General features: G+C 40.7%; 2 protein-coding genes across 2 annotated transcripts; one reads left to right on the top strand and one right to left on the bottom strand.

Moving 5' to 3' along the window:
- Positions 1-2,939: 2,939 nt before the first annotated feature.
- mlana (melan-A) lies at positions 2,940-6,047 on the top strand. The gene is made up of 5 exons (XM_055040288.1): positions 2,940-3,053; positions 3,720-3,812; positions 3,960-4,056; positions 4,179-4,286; positions 5,619-6,047. Exons 2-5 carry the CDS (start codon positions 3,724-3,726, stop codon positions 5,685-5,687), a joined length of 363 nt encoding a protein of 120 aa, XP_054896263.1. The 5' UTR covers positions 2,940-3,053; positions 3,720-3,723; the 3' UTR covers positions 5,688-6,047.
- Positions 5,920-18,242, bottom strand: LOC129366445 (uncharacterized protein KIAA2026). Its single transcript, XM_055040287.1, has 10 exons — positions 17,780-18,242; positions 16,401-17,034; positions 16,061-16,261; positions 13,399-14,975; positions 13,249-13,310; positions 12,388-12,477; positions 12,169-12,284; positions 11,853-12,064; positions 9,575-11,533; positions 5,920-8,376 (listed from the first exon to the last, which is right to left on the bottom strand). Exons 2-10 carry the CDS (start codon positions 17,021-17,023, stop codon positions 6,605-6,607), a joined length of 6,612 nt encoding a protein of 2,203 aa, XP_054896262.1. The 5' UTR covers positions 17,024-17,034; positions 17,780-18,242; the 3' UTR covers positions 5,920-6,604.
- Positions 18,243-18,857: the final 615 nt, after the last annotated feature.

Here is an 18,857-nt window from a genome sequence, read left to right on the forward strand (position 1 = left end):
ATATTGGTCAATGTATTTGCGGAAGACACAAATTGTTTATATTATTGCATAACCAACTCTGTAAAAATACTTTTGCTTAACCAAGACTTGGGATTATGGGCTACTGACATTTTTATTTTGAGCTTTCAAAACTGAAAAGTTTGAAAGCTCAGTATTTAGATGATTTGTTGTCATGCTAAGTTTTGCACACCCCGTGAAACGTTTTACATTTTGTCACGTTACAAACGTCAATATATTTGTTGGGATTTTATTCTAGGGCAATTGTCTGTTGTTTTCAAGATTTTCCATTGGTTTTAAATCTGGACTTTGATTAGGCCATTCTGGTTCTAATGGAAAGGGAACAAATATAAAAAAAATCAATAGAGAATTAGGGCTTATTCTGTACATTTTCAAGGTATCTTTGTTACATTTGTGAGACAGGCATTTTATCAAATCCAAAGGAGCCTTGTCAGACATGATAACAAGTCTGAGAAACCAGGGAGAAACCAGTCATTCCAGTCAAATATCTATTTCTGATTGACAGAGAATCCGGCAGTCAGCTCTCTAGCCCAAAAATCTAACCCAATATGCCAGGAGGGGCGGGGGAAATTTAATTAACTGTTTTCTAATTACGTGCTTCAATGTAATAAAGAATTTCTTAAGTGAGATCCAGTCATTAATCCCAGACTTTTAATTCTAGGACGTTGATTCTCTTAATTTAAAAAGGCGATGAGCTCCCTCTAGTGGTGAAAATCAACTCTCAGCGTTTTTGTTTTACTCCTGATTGTCATGCTTCATTTTTGTTAAATATATGCTGATTTTTTTGTTTTTTCTTAGATGCCAAAATTCCAATGCATCACCCTCCATGTTTTACATTTTAGACAGTTTGTCTTGCTTTTTTAGCAATCTTGCGCTATCTATTTCTGCTAAGATCTATTTCTGCCAAAATAGTTACATTTTTATGATGTTCACATTGATAAATACTTGTTTTTTGATAAGTTCTTGTTTCATTGATTAAATTTTGCCCAGAAATGATGTTTCCTCCACTGTGCTTCACATTTCATAAAGTTTTTTTTGTATTTTTGAAGAAACCTATGCCTTTATTCTTTTTTTTTTTTGCAAGATTTTTTGCAGAATAAAAAAATGTAATTATTATTGCTTACATTTCAGACCAGTCATTTTCTAACAATCTGCTAAAACACCAAACATCGCCCTTCAGTCTCTACTCCTCACACTTGAAATCACATTCCTACATGTCTAAGAACTTCACTTTTAATTTTTAGCATACATACATTTAGCACATGCAAATTGCCCCATAAACTGGGTTTGTAATAAATGTGAAAAATCCAAAAGAAACTTGTGAATGTCACTTCATTGCCTAAACTGTATGTAATCACCCTAGATTTCAGTGTCCTTACTAACACAGATATCTTTTCAGCAGTTAATCATTATCTCCTGTGTTTGAGAACACATTGAAATTATCCTATTTGGCTTTCATTTCACTTTTTCTGATTTAAATGAGCCAGAAGATGTCTGTGCAAAAGTAAAAGTGAACTGCTCCTGGTATGTAAATAATGCATAAACAGAGCAGCAGTGTTTCTCACCCTGAAACCACAGTGCATCTCTCCTCTTGTGAGAAAAAAAAGTAAGTTCACATGGTTTCTGACCAAATAATTATAAGCTACACCAAGGCTGTTAAAAAGTCATGTTTTAATTTACTTCACAGACATCAGTTTTTCTTTTGGAAGTTGGAGAGAAGATGCTGGAAGAAATTATGATATTCAATGCTACAGTTAGGGCCAGAAATATTTGGACAGTGACACAGGTTTTGTTATTTTAGCTGTTGACAAAAATATGTTCAGAAATACAATTTATATATAATATGGGCTGAAGTGCACACTCCCAGCTGCAATATGAGAGTTTCCACATCCAAATCGGAGAAAGGGTTTAGGAATCATAGCTCTGTAATGCAGAGCCTCCTCTTTTTCAAGGGACCAAAAGTAATTGGACAATGGACTCCAAAGGCTGCAAGTAACTCAAAAGGCCTTTCCCTCGTTAACCTGTAATCAAGTAAGTAGTTAAAAGGTCTGGGGTTGTTTCCAGGTGTGTGGTTTTGCATTTGGAAGCTGTTGCTGTGACCAGACAACATGCGGTCAAAGGAGCTCTCAATTGACGTGAAGCAGAACATCCTGAGGCTGAAAAAAAGGAAAAAATCCATCAGAGATAGCAGACATGCTTGGAGTAGCAAAATCAACAGTCGGGTACATTCTGAAAAGGAATTGACTGGTGAGCTTGGGAACTCAAAAAGGCCTGGGCGTCCACGGAAGACAACAGTGGTGGATGATCGCCGCATACTTTCTTTGGTGAAGAAGAACCCGTTCACAACATCAACTGAGGTCCAGAACACTCTCAGGGAAGTAGGTGTATCTGTCTCTAAGTCAACAGTAAAGAGAAGACTCCATGAAAGCAATACAAATTACTTTTGAGCTCCTAAAATGTGGTTTGTAAACAAATGTGTACAATTCCTACATTTTCTATCACATATTTTTGTTCAACCCTTTAAATTAAACGTTACAATCTGCACTTGAATTCTGTTGTAGAGGTTTCATTTCAAATCCAATGCGGTGGCATGCAGAGCCCAACTCACAAATATTGTGTTACTGTCCAAATATTTCTGGCCCTAACTGTATTTTAAAAAAGTTTCATATAATCATAGAGTTGACATAGACAGCTTCATTTGTGTATTTTGCAAGCTATTATGATCTGAAATTATGTAAGTTAAGCACAGTCCTTTCTCACATGAAAGGCCAGCAGCTGACTCTTGAAGTTTCACGAGTGGACAGGAGTGTTGTGCTTAAGGCCATGGGGGTTTCACGGTAATTACTCCGTTTCAATGGGTTTAACCATGAGTTTCTAACCCGTGACGGTCATGAGGAATTTTGTTTGCCCCTGTCTGCGCTCCCACATACTGAGGAAAGGGTTTTGAGGAGTGGAGGAGCACAGAGCTCGGTGGTCACAGTCTGAGGAGGTTCTCCAATCTGAAGGACTGCAGCCTGGCACCAGGGAATAATCAGGTAAGATTATTCTGTTGTCACATAAAAGTAAATGTAATCAAGGATTATACTTAAATATTTTTCAAGACTATTAGAAATAATTGCTTTAAAGTGCAGACTATAACTTTGTTTTTAACTGCAACAGGTGTTTGTGACAAAAAAGCAGATTTCATTTGTTAAATTGCTGTTAGAAGTTGTTTGTCTTATATGTAGTTTTTTCCCCTCAGTTTGTTAAATGCAGCAAGATATGTCAGTTGTTCACAAAAAACCCCCAGCATACATTGGCAAAAATATTAATTATGCAATATGTGGCAGTGCAACATTTACCACTGTAGTATGCTATTTGAAAAACAGACTTATGGTTTGGTTTAAATGAAAATAAACACATATAAATATTCATAACTGATCAGACTTTCAACTTTTTTATGATAGCATTGCTTTTTGGCTTATACTTTTTGAACATTCTCATCTGAAAATGAGAATGTTATATATAAGTTATATATCCAGATTATTCTGGATAATCGTCATTCAACCAGTATAGTGTGATAAACAGCATGTCTAAATGGTTATTTGAATTCAATATATGGTATTTTACAAGCATGCAAAAATACAGAAGAATTTGTTCCCTGGTTGGGAAATCAACCTTGACTACTTCTAATTTTAAGACTGTTTCTGGTTGACTTTCAGCTTGATGTTGTGCAATCGTACAACCGGAATGCCTCGTGGAGACTTCAACATCTACTTTGCCAGCGGACGGAGAGGATATGTCAGAGCTGAGGAGTAAGCAGATTACTTATCTGCAGTCATCTGGTTGTTAAACAGAGTTTAATAAATTATCATCTAGAAATCCCGCAGTATATTTTGAGTTGACAGCTTTGGGGGGAGAGAGAGGATGACTCCAGACTAAAAAAGTATCATCACTTCCAGGGCAGTCGGGATAGGTCTTCTGGTTGTTGTCCTCGCTGGTCTCTTCATTCTAGGCTGCTGGTACCTCAAGAAGAGGAGCGGCTACAAAATAATCAGGGTGAGACCATCTCACTTAACTCTTTATTCATTTTTAAATTTGTAACTCATTTTATGTTATCCCCAAAGGCACTTATAACCAATACATTTTATTCTTTGTTTCACCTCTACACTTCAATGCAGAGCACTGGCTCAGGATCTGCAGGTTTTACAGGAGGCCAGTACTCAGAGCCAGGAACTTCAGCAGACAACAAAATGGCTCTTGCCGATTTTGGCAGCTTCCGATCAGTGGTAAGGGTTGAATAGTTACATTATATTCTAAATGGTCTTTTTTTTCTTCCAAAGAAAAACAACTCACAGCCCTTCTGAGAACAGTAGAGCAAATAAAGCCGATGCAATGCAGTGGATGGCTGAGGGAGATTATTATGTCACCAGACTAGGCCAAGGTATTAAAAATGTCTCATTCCCAGGGGAAGTGTGCACACTGGGCAAGCAAACAGAGGGGACACCGAGATTGAAACACTTACCATACAGCACCCTTTACATTTATGGGAGCCCTGAGTGTAATAAGTAATCAGCTTTGAAATAAATGCATCTTTTATTTCAGTGGGATTTTTTTTAATATTCAGTGTAGAAAAAAAAACCTTTAAGAAATTACTTTTTTCTAAAAATAGTAATTGTCACCCCTCCTAAACCAAAAAGATCAAATTTCACAAGGCTGGAGCATGCAGAGACAGTAGTCTGAACAATTTTCATTGAGCAATTCTTCACATTGTCCAGTTTTAAGTTTTGTCTTCCTTGATGCCAAGCACTCTTAACAAGGCTCTGAAGGCCCTTGAAGAAAAACAGGCCCATTGCAACCCTGCGGACCGTCCACTGTACTTAAAAGTGTGCATATTCTCTGCATATTCATTCTGATAGCGTCTAATCAATGTTGTGTTGACTTGGCAAACCTAAGAGTTATTTTCTCTGCAACAGTTCAGTAAGACTGATGATTGGGGAAAAAATGTCAGCCTCTTATTATTCTCCTCTTTAGGCATGGATGACAAAAAAACTTGAATCCTCATCCAGTCCTGTTGTTTTTAAGGATTTCTGTTGCTCTGACAGTAATTTATGGCAACATTTAGGCACAAGCATCAGTTTCTTCCTGACTTCTGAAGAGTCTGATCTTACTTGAATGGAATGCTGAATGAATAAAGACATGCATGTAGAGTTATGTGTATACAAAGAAAAAATTGGAAATAAATACAAGGCCATACACACTAGTAAATTTAGAAAATATTGACATTTTAAAAAAATGCCTCAATCACATTAATTTTATGTGATTGTGGCATAGGTGACCATGGGGAAAAAACTTGGGATTTCTTACATGGCTGAATAAAAAAACTGAAATTAAAGATGTAATTTTATGGAACAAAATCAGCATAATAAAGACCTTTTAAATATCTGAATTAGGGATGTCTAAGAGTGGAGGTCACTTTATGATAGTCATGTAGAAAGTTAAAATTATTGAGATAATTTTAAAATGTTTCCATCATGTTGTATTATAATACATTAACATTTATTATAATTTTCTGCAAATCAGTCTTATTGCATTCCAATGTTTTTCAAATTCTAACCTAGGTTCCCAATGCTCCTCCAGCCTATGAGAAGATTTCTTCAGGACCACTGCCGCCTCCTTATTCCCCCTAAGCGAGAAAGACCAACATCTACAGAGAAACGCAAACATGTGAAAACCAAACTCAGAACTGGACTTGTTGGACAAAACATCAAGCATCTCGTTCAACGTACTTCACAAATGAATGGCACCTACAGAAAAATACATTGTTTTTCTTGCTTTGTAAAAATCTCCTCATGAATAAAGATTAAACATAGAATATAGGCTGTTTCAGGAAACAAGAATTGCAAAACACAGGGGCGGGGGGGTTGGGACAGTCGCATTGTTTATTTCCATGCAGTAATGTCCACAGCTGTTCAATGAAAATGTACCTAGTAAATATCTTTTAAAAATCTATATGGTAAAAATAAATAAATGTGATTCCAAAACATTTACATGGACTCAAACATATTGTAAAAATGTATCTATTAGTTCATATTTCTACCAAAAAAAGTTAATGTAGTTTTCAAAACAGTTACTACTTGAAAAAAACAGGACATGACAGATGTAAAAGAATGTAGGCAGTTGTAATTAGTATGAGACAAAGCAAGATGTAGTAAACCAATTACTACATCTTAGACAGATGTCTAAAAGGCTGAATAAATTCCCCTACTTTCCACCTTTCCGATTTACTGTAACAACTGGCCAAATGGCACCTCTCAGAGTCCGCAACATTAATGTTTCAGTTTGAACTCCAGAAACTCAACGCAATCCACCGTTTTAGTGTGTTAACAGCAGGCTCATATGAAAGGTCATATAATAAAGTTGTAAAATCTGCTTGGTGCTAAATGTGAGATGGATCAAAGCAGCCATTACTAGAGAACATTCAAAAAGTTGGCTCAGTATTGGTTTGCTGCTTCACTTAGTTCCTGCGATGAGTCTGTAAAGTGGAATCATGTGTTTGTAGTACCCCACCGGAGATATCGGGGGCAACCACCAGAGCATCCTGGGGTTATGGACACATGGTCTTCTCAGGTAGATTCACCTGACACTGATCAGTGCTCAACATGGTACCATCAGTACTGGTGAGCAGCTTGGATTGTAAATTAGCATGCATACCCAATGAAGATGTCTGCACAGAGTTTGTTCGAAATGCGTGGTTAGTCAATTTAACAGGTGGAGTGATGCTGCTTTTTGTCATCAGTGATGTATCTGGTGGAGTTGAAGTCAGAGTGGTGCTAACTGGTGGTGCAGATGCTGCAGATGCCATTTCAAAGGTGTTGATAGTGCTTCCAATTGGCGGAACAGTAGCGATGGGCAGTGCTTGGGTCCTGGTTCCTGTACTTAAGATTGGTGGGACGGCCACTGTTGGCAGTTCTTGTGTCCGGGCACTAGAGAGTGCAGACTGAACAACTGGCAACATTGTTTTGAGTGGCATATTTCCTGATGCTGCTTGCACTAAACTCTGTGGTTGAGCAGTTGAGGATGTTGCAACTTTAACTGCAGTCTGCTCTGGACATATAACAGATCCAAGAGTTGCTGGCGCATCCATATGGTGGCCAGAAGGTGGACAATGCAAAGCTGTGGGAAATGGGTTGACAGGGTTATGCAAGGCACCTGTTGATGAGCCGGGTAAACCAGGAAGGGATGACAGAGGTCCTGACAATTTGGACAAGGAGGTGGATACTGTAGATGAAATGTTAGTTGGTGTGGCTGAACCACCAGTGACCCTGATTGTAGTAAGTCCTGTTCCAGTAGTTTTAACTGGGGAAGCCAAAATAGGTACAGTTGCTAACCTTGGTGGAGGAGAGATCAAAGTGGATGTACATACTGGAGGTAACCCAAAGTTACATCCATGAGCAGGTGAGAGCCTAGGCTGAGCTGATACTACATTTGTTTTACTGGGAATCACTGATGAGCCCAAGCCAGGTGTTCCTGTAAGTCTGAATGGTGCAACATGAGGAGTGCCTGCCAGCAAAGATTGACCAGTGTATGCTACAAATGGAGAACCTACAGTTGGCATGCTGGGCAGCCTGACTGCAGATTGGGGTAAACCTGGCGCTTGAGGACTCACAATAACTGGGCTAGATCCTTTAGGGGACAAAAACGCCTCAGAGCTCGTAGAGGTTTCAGCAGGCACTTGTGGTGCAGAATTAGAGATGAGAAGGACATGACTGCCAGGACCCAGACCCTGGGGAGGGACTAGAAAGCATGCGTTATTAAGGACAATCTGCGTGCCGGCCGTAAGGTGTGTGGAAGTGTTGAGGATTATCCTTTGTGTAACTGGGCCAGAAGTGGTGGGTGCAGAAGAGAGGAGAGAAAGGGTTTTATTACAGGATGGTGGACCAGCATTACTCTTGCCACTTTTAATATGCAACGGCTTTTGGTCAAGGAAAGCTGTGCTCGTTTGGGCTGGGTAATTGGTAGTGGTTACCTGAGCTGGACAGCTGCTGGACAGTTTAGATGCAGGGACAAGAAGTTCTTTCCTTTTTATGTTTTCTGCAGGCAGAATGGCAGCAGTGGATGATGGGCAGCTTGTTTGTGAGACCACAGAAGTGGAAGGGATACCGTGGCTTGATGAAACAGCCGAGAAAGAGGTGCGAGTGTCAAGGTGGGGGGAACAATTTGTAATGGTAAATAAATTTGTTATTGGGACCAGTCCAGCTGAGGTGGGACTGTATGAGCCTGATATTGGGACAGATGAGGCCTTCGAAGGAGAGTGAGACAGAGCACAGACAGTCTGCCCGGCTGTTGTCGTCTTTCCTAATAAAGGAACTGCAACACCTGGTGAGACAAATTAAAGTTAAGAATGTTAATAGGAGTGGAATTGACATTATTTCCTCCAATGTTCATAGTCAGCTGTTTAATTCTAGTTTTTTAAACTTTGGCTAAAATTTTATGACCCTTTCAAATTATTCACTTCAGCATAAATGAATATGCTGAAGTGAATCACTCAAAAGGTTTTGAGTGATTTGTTCAGCTGCCTAAACTTAAAGGATTGACATTTAGACTTTTGATTACAACACTTGATAATGGGTTCTGCTTCTGTTACTGTGGAAATGTGTTCAATTTTGGAACAGTCCACCTGTGGGCCTAATTAAAATAAATGAACACAGCAGAGAGCCTCTAAGTCTCCCCGGTCAGAATGATAGCCAACCACAAAAGCTGAGATTGCAACTGTGTGGAAGTTGTGGGGAAGGACAGGAACATTTCTGAATGGGATGGAGAGCACAGTATGTCCACATTTTATTTAATTTCTCTGACGATGCAGCACAACTTTTTTTTTGTGAAAGAAAATAAAAAGCCATAAGTGGTGGAAGCTGGAAGATTTGTGTCAGAAGAAAAAAGCTTTACGAGAGCAGCAAAACCATAAAGATTTAAAATCTCATATAGAGCAGCAGAAACATTTATTTAGCTCCTCTAATTTGTGCTAGTGTTTCTGGCTGGTTCAGTGAGGTAATTTGAAGTTTTTAAATCAAGTACTTGACTTTTTAAGCTTCTTTCATGAAGTTATGGGCAGAACTCACATCATTTTGAATTCTACGATTCAGCAAATCCTCCTGCCCCAAGACTAAAATACCACATTTTTCAATGCATCTAACATTTTAAACACCCGGGAGATTCTGAAAACATCCAACTATAAGACTGAACTGTAAATGATTGCAATTACAGCAAATTTTGAAAGCAAGGCTTTGACAGACTTTTAGAAAATCTCGGCAGATATTTCCACTATAAGTTTAACTTGTTATAATGACAATTAAGAAAAATGATAGTGCTGGCTACAGACCTTTAGAACTAAAAAATTATTGGTACCCTAAATTTTAGCTTTTAAAGGTCAAATTTGTTGAAATTTGACATATAAAACCAATAATCGCTTTTCTTTTATTTTGTCATATTGACTTTTATTATCAGCCAATTACAATCTGTGTAAATTGAGACTGTAAATGTGGTTTCAAATGATGTTTACTTTAAGAGAACCTACCTGGTTGGACGGTACTGTTGCTGGCCTTGGACAATGCCTCTGAACTGACACAGGCAACAGGTTTGGCTGAACTCATTCCCATTTTTAGAGTCGAACTTGATAATGGAGCGATCATGGCTTGCCCACTCCCAGCTCCCATCATCTGCTTCGATATGGCCCCACTAAAGGTGGTGGATGTCGTCACTGTGGGATGGCCAACACGTACAACTCTTGAACCGGCGGCCGACTGCGTGGAAGGTGTCCCTTCTGACGAGGATTGGTTTGAAGATACTGAAGAAGTTGAAGTAACTAGCATATATTTAGCAACCTGGGAGGTCTCGTCTGTATTGCTGCGCTTTACACCAGTCTTGCTGATGGGTTCCTGTGCTGGGACTTTGGAAACACCAGAACTGCTTAGGGACGGGACAACAACTTTGTTTATCAAAGTTGAAGACGGAAAAGGAGAACTGCAAGAGGCTGTGTTCGCCAGTTGGGAAATCTTGGTAGAAACTGGTGAGATGCAAGAGGCTCGACTTAAACCAGCAGCAGTGCCTCTTGTCTTGCTTGCAAGCCCTCTGACAGGAGCGCTGCTAGTGATCACAGTTGGTGTAGAAATGGTGGCAGTATGAGGGGCTGTTAATATTGAAGGACAATGCTTCTGGGTTTGAGCTGCAGATGTAGTTACCACTCCTGGAACGTGAGAGGGAAGCGAAGCAGTATGAGTCGTTGATGTCTTAGACACAAGAAAGGCTTTTAACTGAGGAGATATAGTGATGACAGGACTTGTCGAGAAAGACCCCATTGAATTTTGCTCTGAAGACGTCTGGACTTTGACAATCCCCGTGTTGCCGCCTCTAGTTGTTACCAATATGGACTGAGAGTCACGGATGCAGACGGTTTTCAGCTCCTGCTTGGGCTCTGTAAATTTAACAGTCTCTGCAGTGGCTGCCCTGGTAGCAGCTGTGACAACGGACGTGGTGGGCAGGCCACCTTTTAGTGTGCTGGCTTTAACAGTGCAAACCTGCAACCCCTTAAGTCTGGTGGAGCTTGGGGTCCCTTGTTGCAGAATGGGAGAAGTGGAGGGTGCAAGATTCCCCGGTGTCCGTGGATCTGTAAGCGGGGCGACCTGCTGAACAGGGATTTTACCGTCAGGAATGCTGAATCCAGGCACATCTGTTGACATACACATAGGAGTGGTCCCTTTTGACACAGGAGCCTGAAGGACATTTGATTGTTGTGGAGTCACACCAGTTGCCTTGGTTTCATTCTTCTGAACAAGGTGGCTGAAAGGCAGAAACACCACCTGCTGCATTACCTTCTCTACAGTTTTCTTATCCATAACAGAATGAGCAGAGGGATTGCCTGGGCTGCTGCTGCCTTTTTTAGCAAGGTGACCCACCCCTTCAGAAACCTTGCACACCACTTGGACAGGACTTTTTGGTTCAGTTTGGGGTACTGTGCTCGGTGCCGTTTTAGGAAGCGCTCCTGTTGATACAGTCTGTACCGGTGCTTTTGTTGTAGTCTGTTGGGACATCTGGTTATCACTAGAAGGTTGTGCTTTTGACGCTTTTGGATTAGTCAAAGCAGACCCTTTCAGCTGCCCATCTACATTGGATAAACCTGGGAAATCTGTCGGTCTTCTCATCAAGGTCACTTTGTTGCCCACACTTTTGGCCAGCAGGGTGGGAATGGGCGTGTAGCCTGGGGGTAAATTACAAGTCGGGTTGAGGATTGGAGACGTGGGTGACGCTGACATATGTGGTGCTATTCCAGTCAAATCGCCTGACTGATTTGATATTAATCCAGATCTCGTTTCTCTTCTCCAATCTGTAGAAGTAACACTGGTGAGAATACCTTGAACTCCTGGCAGAAGAGCAAAACCTTTCTCTTTGCTGGCCAGAGGGAGTTTAAGGTGGTTTGAAGGTGCACTAGTCAGAGTCTTATCTGCAGCAGACTCTGCAGCAGACTCTCTGGCACTTGCTAAGAACACAAAAGAAATTCTATGTTAGAGATAAATTGACAGGTTATCATTCATGAAAAGCTGAATTGAATCTATTTGTGTGAGTGCATGTCATAACAACCTATGACGCCAAGTGAATCGTATTTGCATGCAAACATTTCTGACTGGAGCAGTCTGAAAGCCAGTCACCTTTTCTGGCTGACCAGACATTATATGTAATAAGAAATTGAGTCTTGTTACAGATAACATTCACAGCCCTTGTTAACCCTGCCAAATGTGCAGTAGCATCATCTCAGACTGAAAAATGTAGAAAGATACAACATTCTAGTTTCAGTTTACCTCCACTCCAAAGGCCTCTGGGAACAACGTGTTCCTGGTCCTCTTCTTCTAAATCTCTACAATGAATCTTCTCCATGTCTGTTTCTTCGTAGCCATCATCATCCTCATCTGATGACGACGAAGATGAGGAGGATGACACACACTCTTCACGTACAAAGTTGTTGTACTCTGGGTGCTTCTTGAAATCATCATTTTCCTTCTTTAAACGAAGTCTGAGTGTACAACACAAATCAAACTCATTAAAAACAGCTGAAGTGAAACAATAAAAACATATTACAATTATTAGCAGCTCTTTTAAACTTTGAACATTTCTGACCTGTTTCTTTGGTAGGCCTTAACAAGTTTTGGTTCCCAGGGTAAAAGCTCATTCAGAAGTCTGATGAGAGTGCTATGGAGCTCTTTCACTGCTTCTTTCTTGTAGTACCATCGGCCCTGTCAGTTCACACATGAAGATTTGAAGGCAGACTCAGTCACTATTAGTCTACTGATGTGGAGAAAAACAACATTTTTTGACAGAACAGTGGTGACCTCCTACCAGTCTCTTTTTCATGCTCTCCAGTTCATCGAGCTCATCTTCAGTCTTACTGATCAGTTCTCGCAGTTCATCTAGATTGCTGCACACCAACTTCAGAGGACAAAAAAAAAAAAGACAAACTGATGAGAATTGGGGAAAATGTAAAAATGTTTAAAATTTTTTATGTTACCAATTAGGGTTTGAGTTATGGTAAAAGACTTGTACTTGTATAGCGCTTCATCAAGTACAGCGCACCCCAAAGCTCATCGCTACATTCAGTCATTCACCCATTCATGCAAACATTGACCTGGTGAATTATAAATTGTGTTAACTTATAAGATATGACTTTATACAAACATTTATAGGCATTTTAAACTAAATAAACTTTGCTTTCTGCAATAGTCGAACCTGCTTTTCAGTGTTATCCAACTTTAAACATTTTCACATTCTGCCATATCACAACTGTAAAACTATAAAGTATTTTCTAAGTATTTTATCCATCCATCCATCCATGCAGCCATCCATGCAGCCATCCATCCATCCAGCCATCCATCCATCCATCCATCCATCCAGCCATCCAGCCATGCAGCCATAATGACTGGAAAAACAAAAAAGTGTTGAAATATGTGCAAGGCTGAGAGAGATATAAAAGACTGCAAGTCTTTTAATGCATGCAATACTATTGCAGTCTAGTAACTGCAACAGTATTTTTGGACATATTGTGAAATAAAAGCCAAGGAGTGTTATTACAAAGACTGAAAGAGATACAACAAAATTCTCAAGTGCTTGTCAAAATTTTGTACATCTCCGTGATCACTTTTTCTATTTTTTCGTAAAACTTGAGTGATTTTGTGCAGATGCTTGTGTAAGTGTTGTGACTACCTTGAATGTCGGTGCCGGAGGAGATTCTTCCTTCGCTTTTTTCACAGAATCAGGGTTTTTTTCTACAAAGAAGAGCAGTAGTGACTGAACTATTGTGGCACCATTTTAGAGTAAAAACAAACGTAAAGGTTGAAAAAATAAATCACACACCTGTTTTATATTTTTTCTTCTTGTCCTTCCTCTTGATTGTTGTGGTAACCCTTTGAACTGTAGACTTGGCAGCCTCACATGGCAGCGGCCTCAAACTCTGCAGATGCTTCTGCTCTCCTTTCACTCCTGGCAGCTGTTCCCTTGTTCGCTTTTTCTTCGGCTTCTTTTTCGTATTCCAGATTTTGTCATCCGCCCTCTCCTCCCTTAAGTTTCGAGTCATCTCAGAGGACAAATGAGTTGCTGGTCTGGACTTTCCATAGCAGCGGACGTCCTCCGGAGATTTAGAGTCACAGAAGTTTCTTTTTAAACAATCCAAACAGGGAGCTGTTTGATGTACCTGAGCAGATTTCACCTCCTCCATTTTGACCCCCAGTTTACCTGGAGATGCGGCCGAGCGGCCGGTATAGCTGTGCTCAGCTACGTTCAGGCAGGGATCAGCTGTTTCTGCTTTGATAGTGTGTTCTGAATCATACGAGAAGACCTGCTCCTGCATTGACGATTGCTCATCTGATATTTCTTCTTTCAAATTCACTTTCACCTCATCTTCATCAACATTTCTACCTTGCATGAGGAATAACGAATTTGTACAGATTTTTACATTTAATTTTGAGTCTTCACAGGAGTCGCCATCAGTGGACTCCGATTCAGAAACATCCATTCTCGACAACGATTTGAATTCGCCTTTAACTTCTTCTCCATTTCCATTCTCCTTTTCAAAAACCACAAGTCTGCCTACTGTTGTCCTGCCAGAATCTTCAGATTTACCTGTATCCATATGGCCGCCATCAAAGGCATCATTTTGATCAGACTCGCTCTTCACTCCATCCGAACCATCCTCCTCGGTCCCTTGTTTCATTTCAACTCTCCTTACCAGCACAGAAGGGAAAGGAAAGGCTGGAGGAGCGCTTGGGCTCTGGCAGTAGATCCTCAGGTCAGCACCGCAGAAATGTGGGAAATGTATGTAGGCGTTCTCTTTACTATCGTAGCCCAAAATCGACTCTCTGCATTCATGGATGGGCTGGGCGAGGACAGCGTCCTGCACATCCTTCTGCGTCTCGTACACATGGTCGCACAGTCCCTTGAGAAGCCAAACCCGCTGGTAAAAGGGCAACAAATGGAAGGGTTTCTCCTCCAGTGGACTTACCTCCCCCAGGACGCTGAAGAACTGGTGGCAAAGTCCCAGCTGCTCCGCGCGACGGGGCTGATTATGGTAGGCGCCGACAACTCGATACCACCCCATGACGCGCTGCCTCAGCTCCGACTCCCAGCGACGGTATGGTAGTGCGGGTCGCCGTTGCAACGTGGCCCTCCTCTGCGGGGGGGACAGCAGGGAGGACATGACTTTGGACAGGAGCAGGCTGCAGCGTGGCATCAGGAGGCAACGCTCCAGTTCGAAAAACACAATCTCGGGGAGGTTGAGGGCGGTCTGCGCAAGGCAGAGGAAGTGTCCGATGGCGGGCAGCTCCCACAGGGTGCCCACAGTGTGTGGGGCGGCCTGCGACAACAGACTCTGCTCCCACTCTTCCACCTCTTTGGCCGACATTTCTTCCGCTTCTTTCTTCTCAAGCTCACGTTGCCTGGAAACGACGCAGACAGAGGCGGTTTATCATTGCATTTACTTCTTCACCAACAGCATTCATATGTCTTTAACTTTTTCACACTTTGTCACATTACAACCACAAGCTTCTGCATATTCGACTGGCTCTTTATGTGGCAGACTGACTCGAAGTGCTGCAGATATGTGAAGTAAGAGGAAATACAGCTTACATGTGATTTGTTAAAATATCATTATTGAACAAATAATGATGACCAAAGGACAAAGAGGTAATTGATAAAGTTGCAGAGAAGTTAAAAGCAGAGTTAGGTTACACAACCAGCTCCAATCCATCACCCAAAAATGCAAAGATTGTGACGCAACTGCAAATAATCCAAGACATGGTCGTCCACCTCAACTGGCCGGCCTGGATACCGTTAGTCAAAAATGTAGCTAAGAGGCTCCAGTTAACTCTGGAGGAGCTGCAGAGATGCACAGCTGAGGTGGGGGGATTTTATGTCGCCGAGACAGCGATTTGCTCAGCACAAATTTGGTCTTAATAGAACCATAGCAAGAAGAAAACTGGAATACAAAAACAAAATTTTACTTCCCACCTATAATCTAAATCCATACTGCTCACATCCGTGACAGCAGCATCATGCTGTGGGTTTGCATTCCTTCAGGTCAACAAAGATAGGAATGGCTCAATAAAAGTCCACACACAAATTCGAAGGATAATCTGTGGTAAAACTTGAATATTGATGTTCAGTGATGATTGCCATTGAATCTGCCAGAGCTTGTCATAATTTGCAAGAAGATTTGTGAAAATTTCCATTTGTAGACATGGAAACGGAAATTTGCATGTGTACAAATTTGCTGCATTCCGCTTGCAGCTGGAATAATGCAAGTGTGCATTCCAACTGCACACTTGTAGCTGTAATGGTAATGAAAGGCGGTTCTATTAAGCACAAAATCAGAGGACTGAATTCAGATGAACTTTTCAAATATTTGCAAAAATCCTCTCCAAACTTATGTGCTTATCCTTATACTTTATAATTAAGTCCGACTTCCTGTTGGTATATCACATAAAGTAGAAAAACCCATTGACGTTTTTACAAATCCTCTCACCTCTTCTCCTCTTTGACCCTCTGCTGTTCCTCCTGACGTATTGTCCGCACCATGACAGACTCATGGCCACCGCCGGTAATAGTAGCCAGATACCGAGAAGCCTGCCTCCTTCGTGTTGAGGTTCCCCCAGAGCCTCGCTCCTCCTCTGCACCAAAACAACCTTTAGAGGTGACTGCCAGGGATGTCTTTTCTCGCAGCACTCTGGTGTGACACATCAAGATAATATTCTGACATGGGCTTGAAAAATAGTTATCAGTCTGCAGTCATGTCAACTGAAATTAAACTCTATTTTAGATTTACACTATTTCAAGCAGTTTTTGGTAAGAGGTGTTGCTCTTACCTGGAAAGTAATGTAAGCTTCTGCTCCAGCATGATTTCCAGCTTTTGAGCCTGTTTGGATATCCAGTGGTCCACCCCATAGTATCGATAACAGTTCTCTAACATAAGCCTGAAGTCTGCAACAAACTCTGTTATGTTCTCATACTCCTGGTTTATAAACTTCTCCTCAATGCGATGCAAGCACATTGACTGCCTAAGCTGAGCCTGAACCTGGCCCTGAACCCCTTCTATGCCATGCTGCGTGTCATGGTGACCAATAGGATGGAGAAACGTGCTGGTTATCCCTTTGTGCTTGTCCAACAAAAAGACTGTGAATATTTTATAGGCTTGCTGAATCTCGTAGTTCATATCATCTTCAAAGCTGTTGCTGTTAGTGGAAATGCAGACTTCAGGTAGTGAGAGGTCACTGCTTGGAAACGCAGACAAGCCATCTTCGCCAGGACTGCGTAATGGTACCACAGCCTCTGGTTCCCAGGTGCCGTTAGTGTGTTTTTCTTCGGATCTGGTTATATCTCCAGAGCTACTGCTAATCCATTTCATTTGTACAGGCATGTGAGCTGTGGGCTCCAGTGTTACGGAGTTTTGGTCTGTCACAGTCGGATCTGTCATGTCCTTCTGATCCATGGCACAAACACCTGGGAAGAATAACATATTGCTAATGGGAAACTTTAATGTGCAAAAACACTCCATCTAAATGGAAGCTGGATCTGCAAAATGTGATGGTCCAACTCAGAAGATAGGAACAGAAATATTTATAACAGTGACCCTATTTAAAAAGTGAAATTCACACTTCACATATTGGCAAACTGAGTTATGCATTTCTTTAATCCTTTAGTTCTATTCAGACCAATGAAAACATAGAATTTAGTTTTTAAAAAGACTAGAATATTGGAATGTAAACTAGCTTCATAATAATAAAGACATTATCATGTCTTCATTATTACATTAGCATGTCTTTATTAGATTATTATAAAATCGATAACTATATGTATTGATTTAGTTATATTCATAAATATATTATTTTTTAGACATAGAGTTTTTCAAAGATATACCAATATATATCTGTTATGCACTTTAAAGTGTCAAGCCTTTATATAAGTAGAAGCAACTAAATCACAGCACTTATATTGCTAGCTCATAGTCAGAATCCCTGTCACGCAAGTCTGACTTTATGTCTCCTGCACCTCTCAAACTTTTCCTTTCCAAGAATTAACAGCTAGTTAGGCTAAAGTTAGCCACATCGAGTTAGCCAATAAAACAAAGCCGGTGAAAAAGTTTGAAAAATAAATCTACCTTATCATATCTCGCATATGAACGCATGCAAAAGGGGAGCTAAACAACTTCGACCAAGGGCAAACTTTGGCTACTTCAGCAACATACCTTGACGTTTTCAGTGGGGCTTCTCTTAAGGTAGCTCTTAGCAAGCTTAGCAGCCACGGCAAGCCTGCTATAGCTAGGTTAGCTGGCTATTGTCTCTCACTTGAGGCCTGCAATTGCTCCGCTCACCATCCATCGTAGATGTTTTTTAAGTACATTTAAGGTCCAGTAGGTAGAAAGTTACACAGTCTTCTCAGTGTCGTCATCGCACGGAATGATGTCAGTGGTAGCAGGGAAAGCTAACGAAGCATTAGCCGAAGTAACAGTAGCTGATTGTCTGATAATACATAACAGTTAATTTTCACCACCTATGACGCTAATCACAAATTGTCAAATTTACGTCTGCTTCAAAACCTCTGCGCTCACTTTAGACACAGTTTCGCAGCAAGTGTCGCGTTCAGAAGCCCTGCCGATTCAGTCTGAATACTGTGAAACAATACAGAAGCGTCCAGTCCACCAAAGATGCTTTACGTCCACCCGACGCAAATGTGTGCACTCTGACGTAACGATCTCGTTCCTGCGTCACTCAGGTTTGTTTTCATTCTGGAGGAAGCCCAAAACCTGTTTTTTTTTCATACACTAGATAATAATCAGTCGTTTTTAAATATGTGTACTTGGAGACTCTAAGAGAAAAAGTAAAATAATAATAATAATTAAGAAATAAACCAAAAGGCACTGTGCTTAGATTTGAAGCGGTTTTTTAGTTAGCAAAAAAAAATCACTTATATTTAGCTTTTCTGCTTCTGTAGGGGTGCGTTATCACTAACATAAAAACACATAAATGAGGAGAAATACAAATATCATTGAAGTGATGTTTTTTTCCTAAAATCCGAGCTTTATTTTCAACATGATTACTTTATTCTGCAAATTATTACATTAAAATAAAACTTTTATCGGATTATTTGCCCCAGTTTTAAATTCTAATAAGTAACAGGAAATAAAAGCGTTTTCTCCCAACTTAAAGCATTGCTCCATTATGACCGCTAGATGTCGCGTGTCAACATTACAGGTTCCAATGTGGAACAGAGTAAAATTTCCCCTTTTCCTTACATCTCAGGTTTCTCATTATGCAGTAAGCACA

The sequence above is a fragment of the Poeciliopsis prolifica genome, unplaced genomic scaffold, assembly GCF_027474105.1.
Source record: "Poeciliopsis prolifica strain line A6 unplaced genomic scaffold, Auburn_PproV2 SCAFFOLD015, whole genome shotgun sequence".
NCBI classification, from domain to species: Eukaryota; Metazoa; Chordata; class Actinopteri; order Cyprinodontiformes; family Poeciliidae; genus Poeciliopsis; species Poeciliopsis prolifica.

What these genes read in the sequence shown, in the direction of transcription:
- LOC129366445 (XM_055040287.1), bottom strand. Translation starts at nt 17,023, where the DNA reads ATGGATCAGAAGGACATGACAGATCCGACTGTGACAGACCAAAACTCC. An exon ending in AGAGCATGAAAAAGAGACTG is followed by an intron (nt 12,285 to 12,387) that starts GTAGGAGGTCAC and finishes GTGAACTGACAG; the next exon opens with GGCCGATGGTACTACAAGAA. An exon ending in AAGGCCTACCAAAGAAACAG is followed by an intron (nt 12,065 to 12,168) that starts GTCAGAAATGTT and finishes TTGTACACTCAG; the next exon opens with ACTTCGTTTAAAGAAGGAAA.
- mlana (XM_055040288.1), top strand. Translation starts at nt 3,724, where the DNA reads ATGTTGTGCAATCGTACAACCGGAATGCCTCGTGGAGACTTCAACATC. An exon ending in GGATATGTCAGAGCTGAGGA is followed by an intron (nt 3,813 to 3,959) that starts GTAAGCAGATTA and finishes CATCACTTCCAG; the next exon opens with GGCAGTCGGGATAGGTCTTC. An exon ending in GCGGCTACAAAATAATCAGG is followed by an intron (nt 4,057 to 4,178) that starts GTGAGACCATCT and finishes ACTTCAATGCAG; the next exon opens with AGCACTGGCTCAGGATCTGC.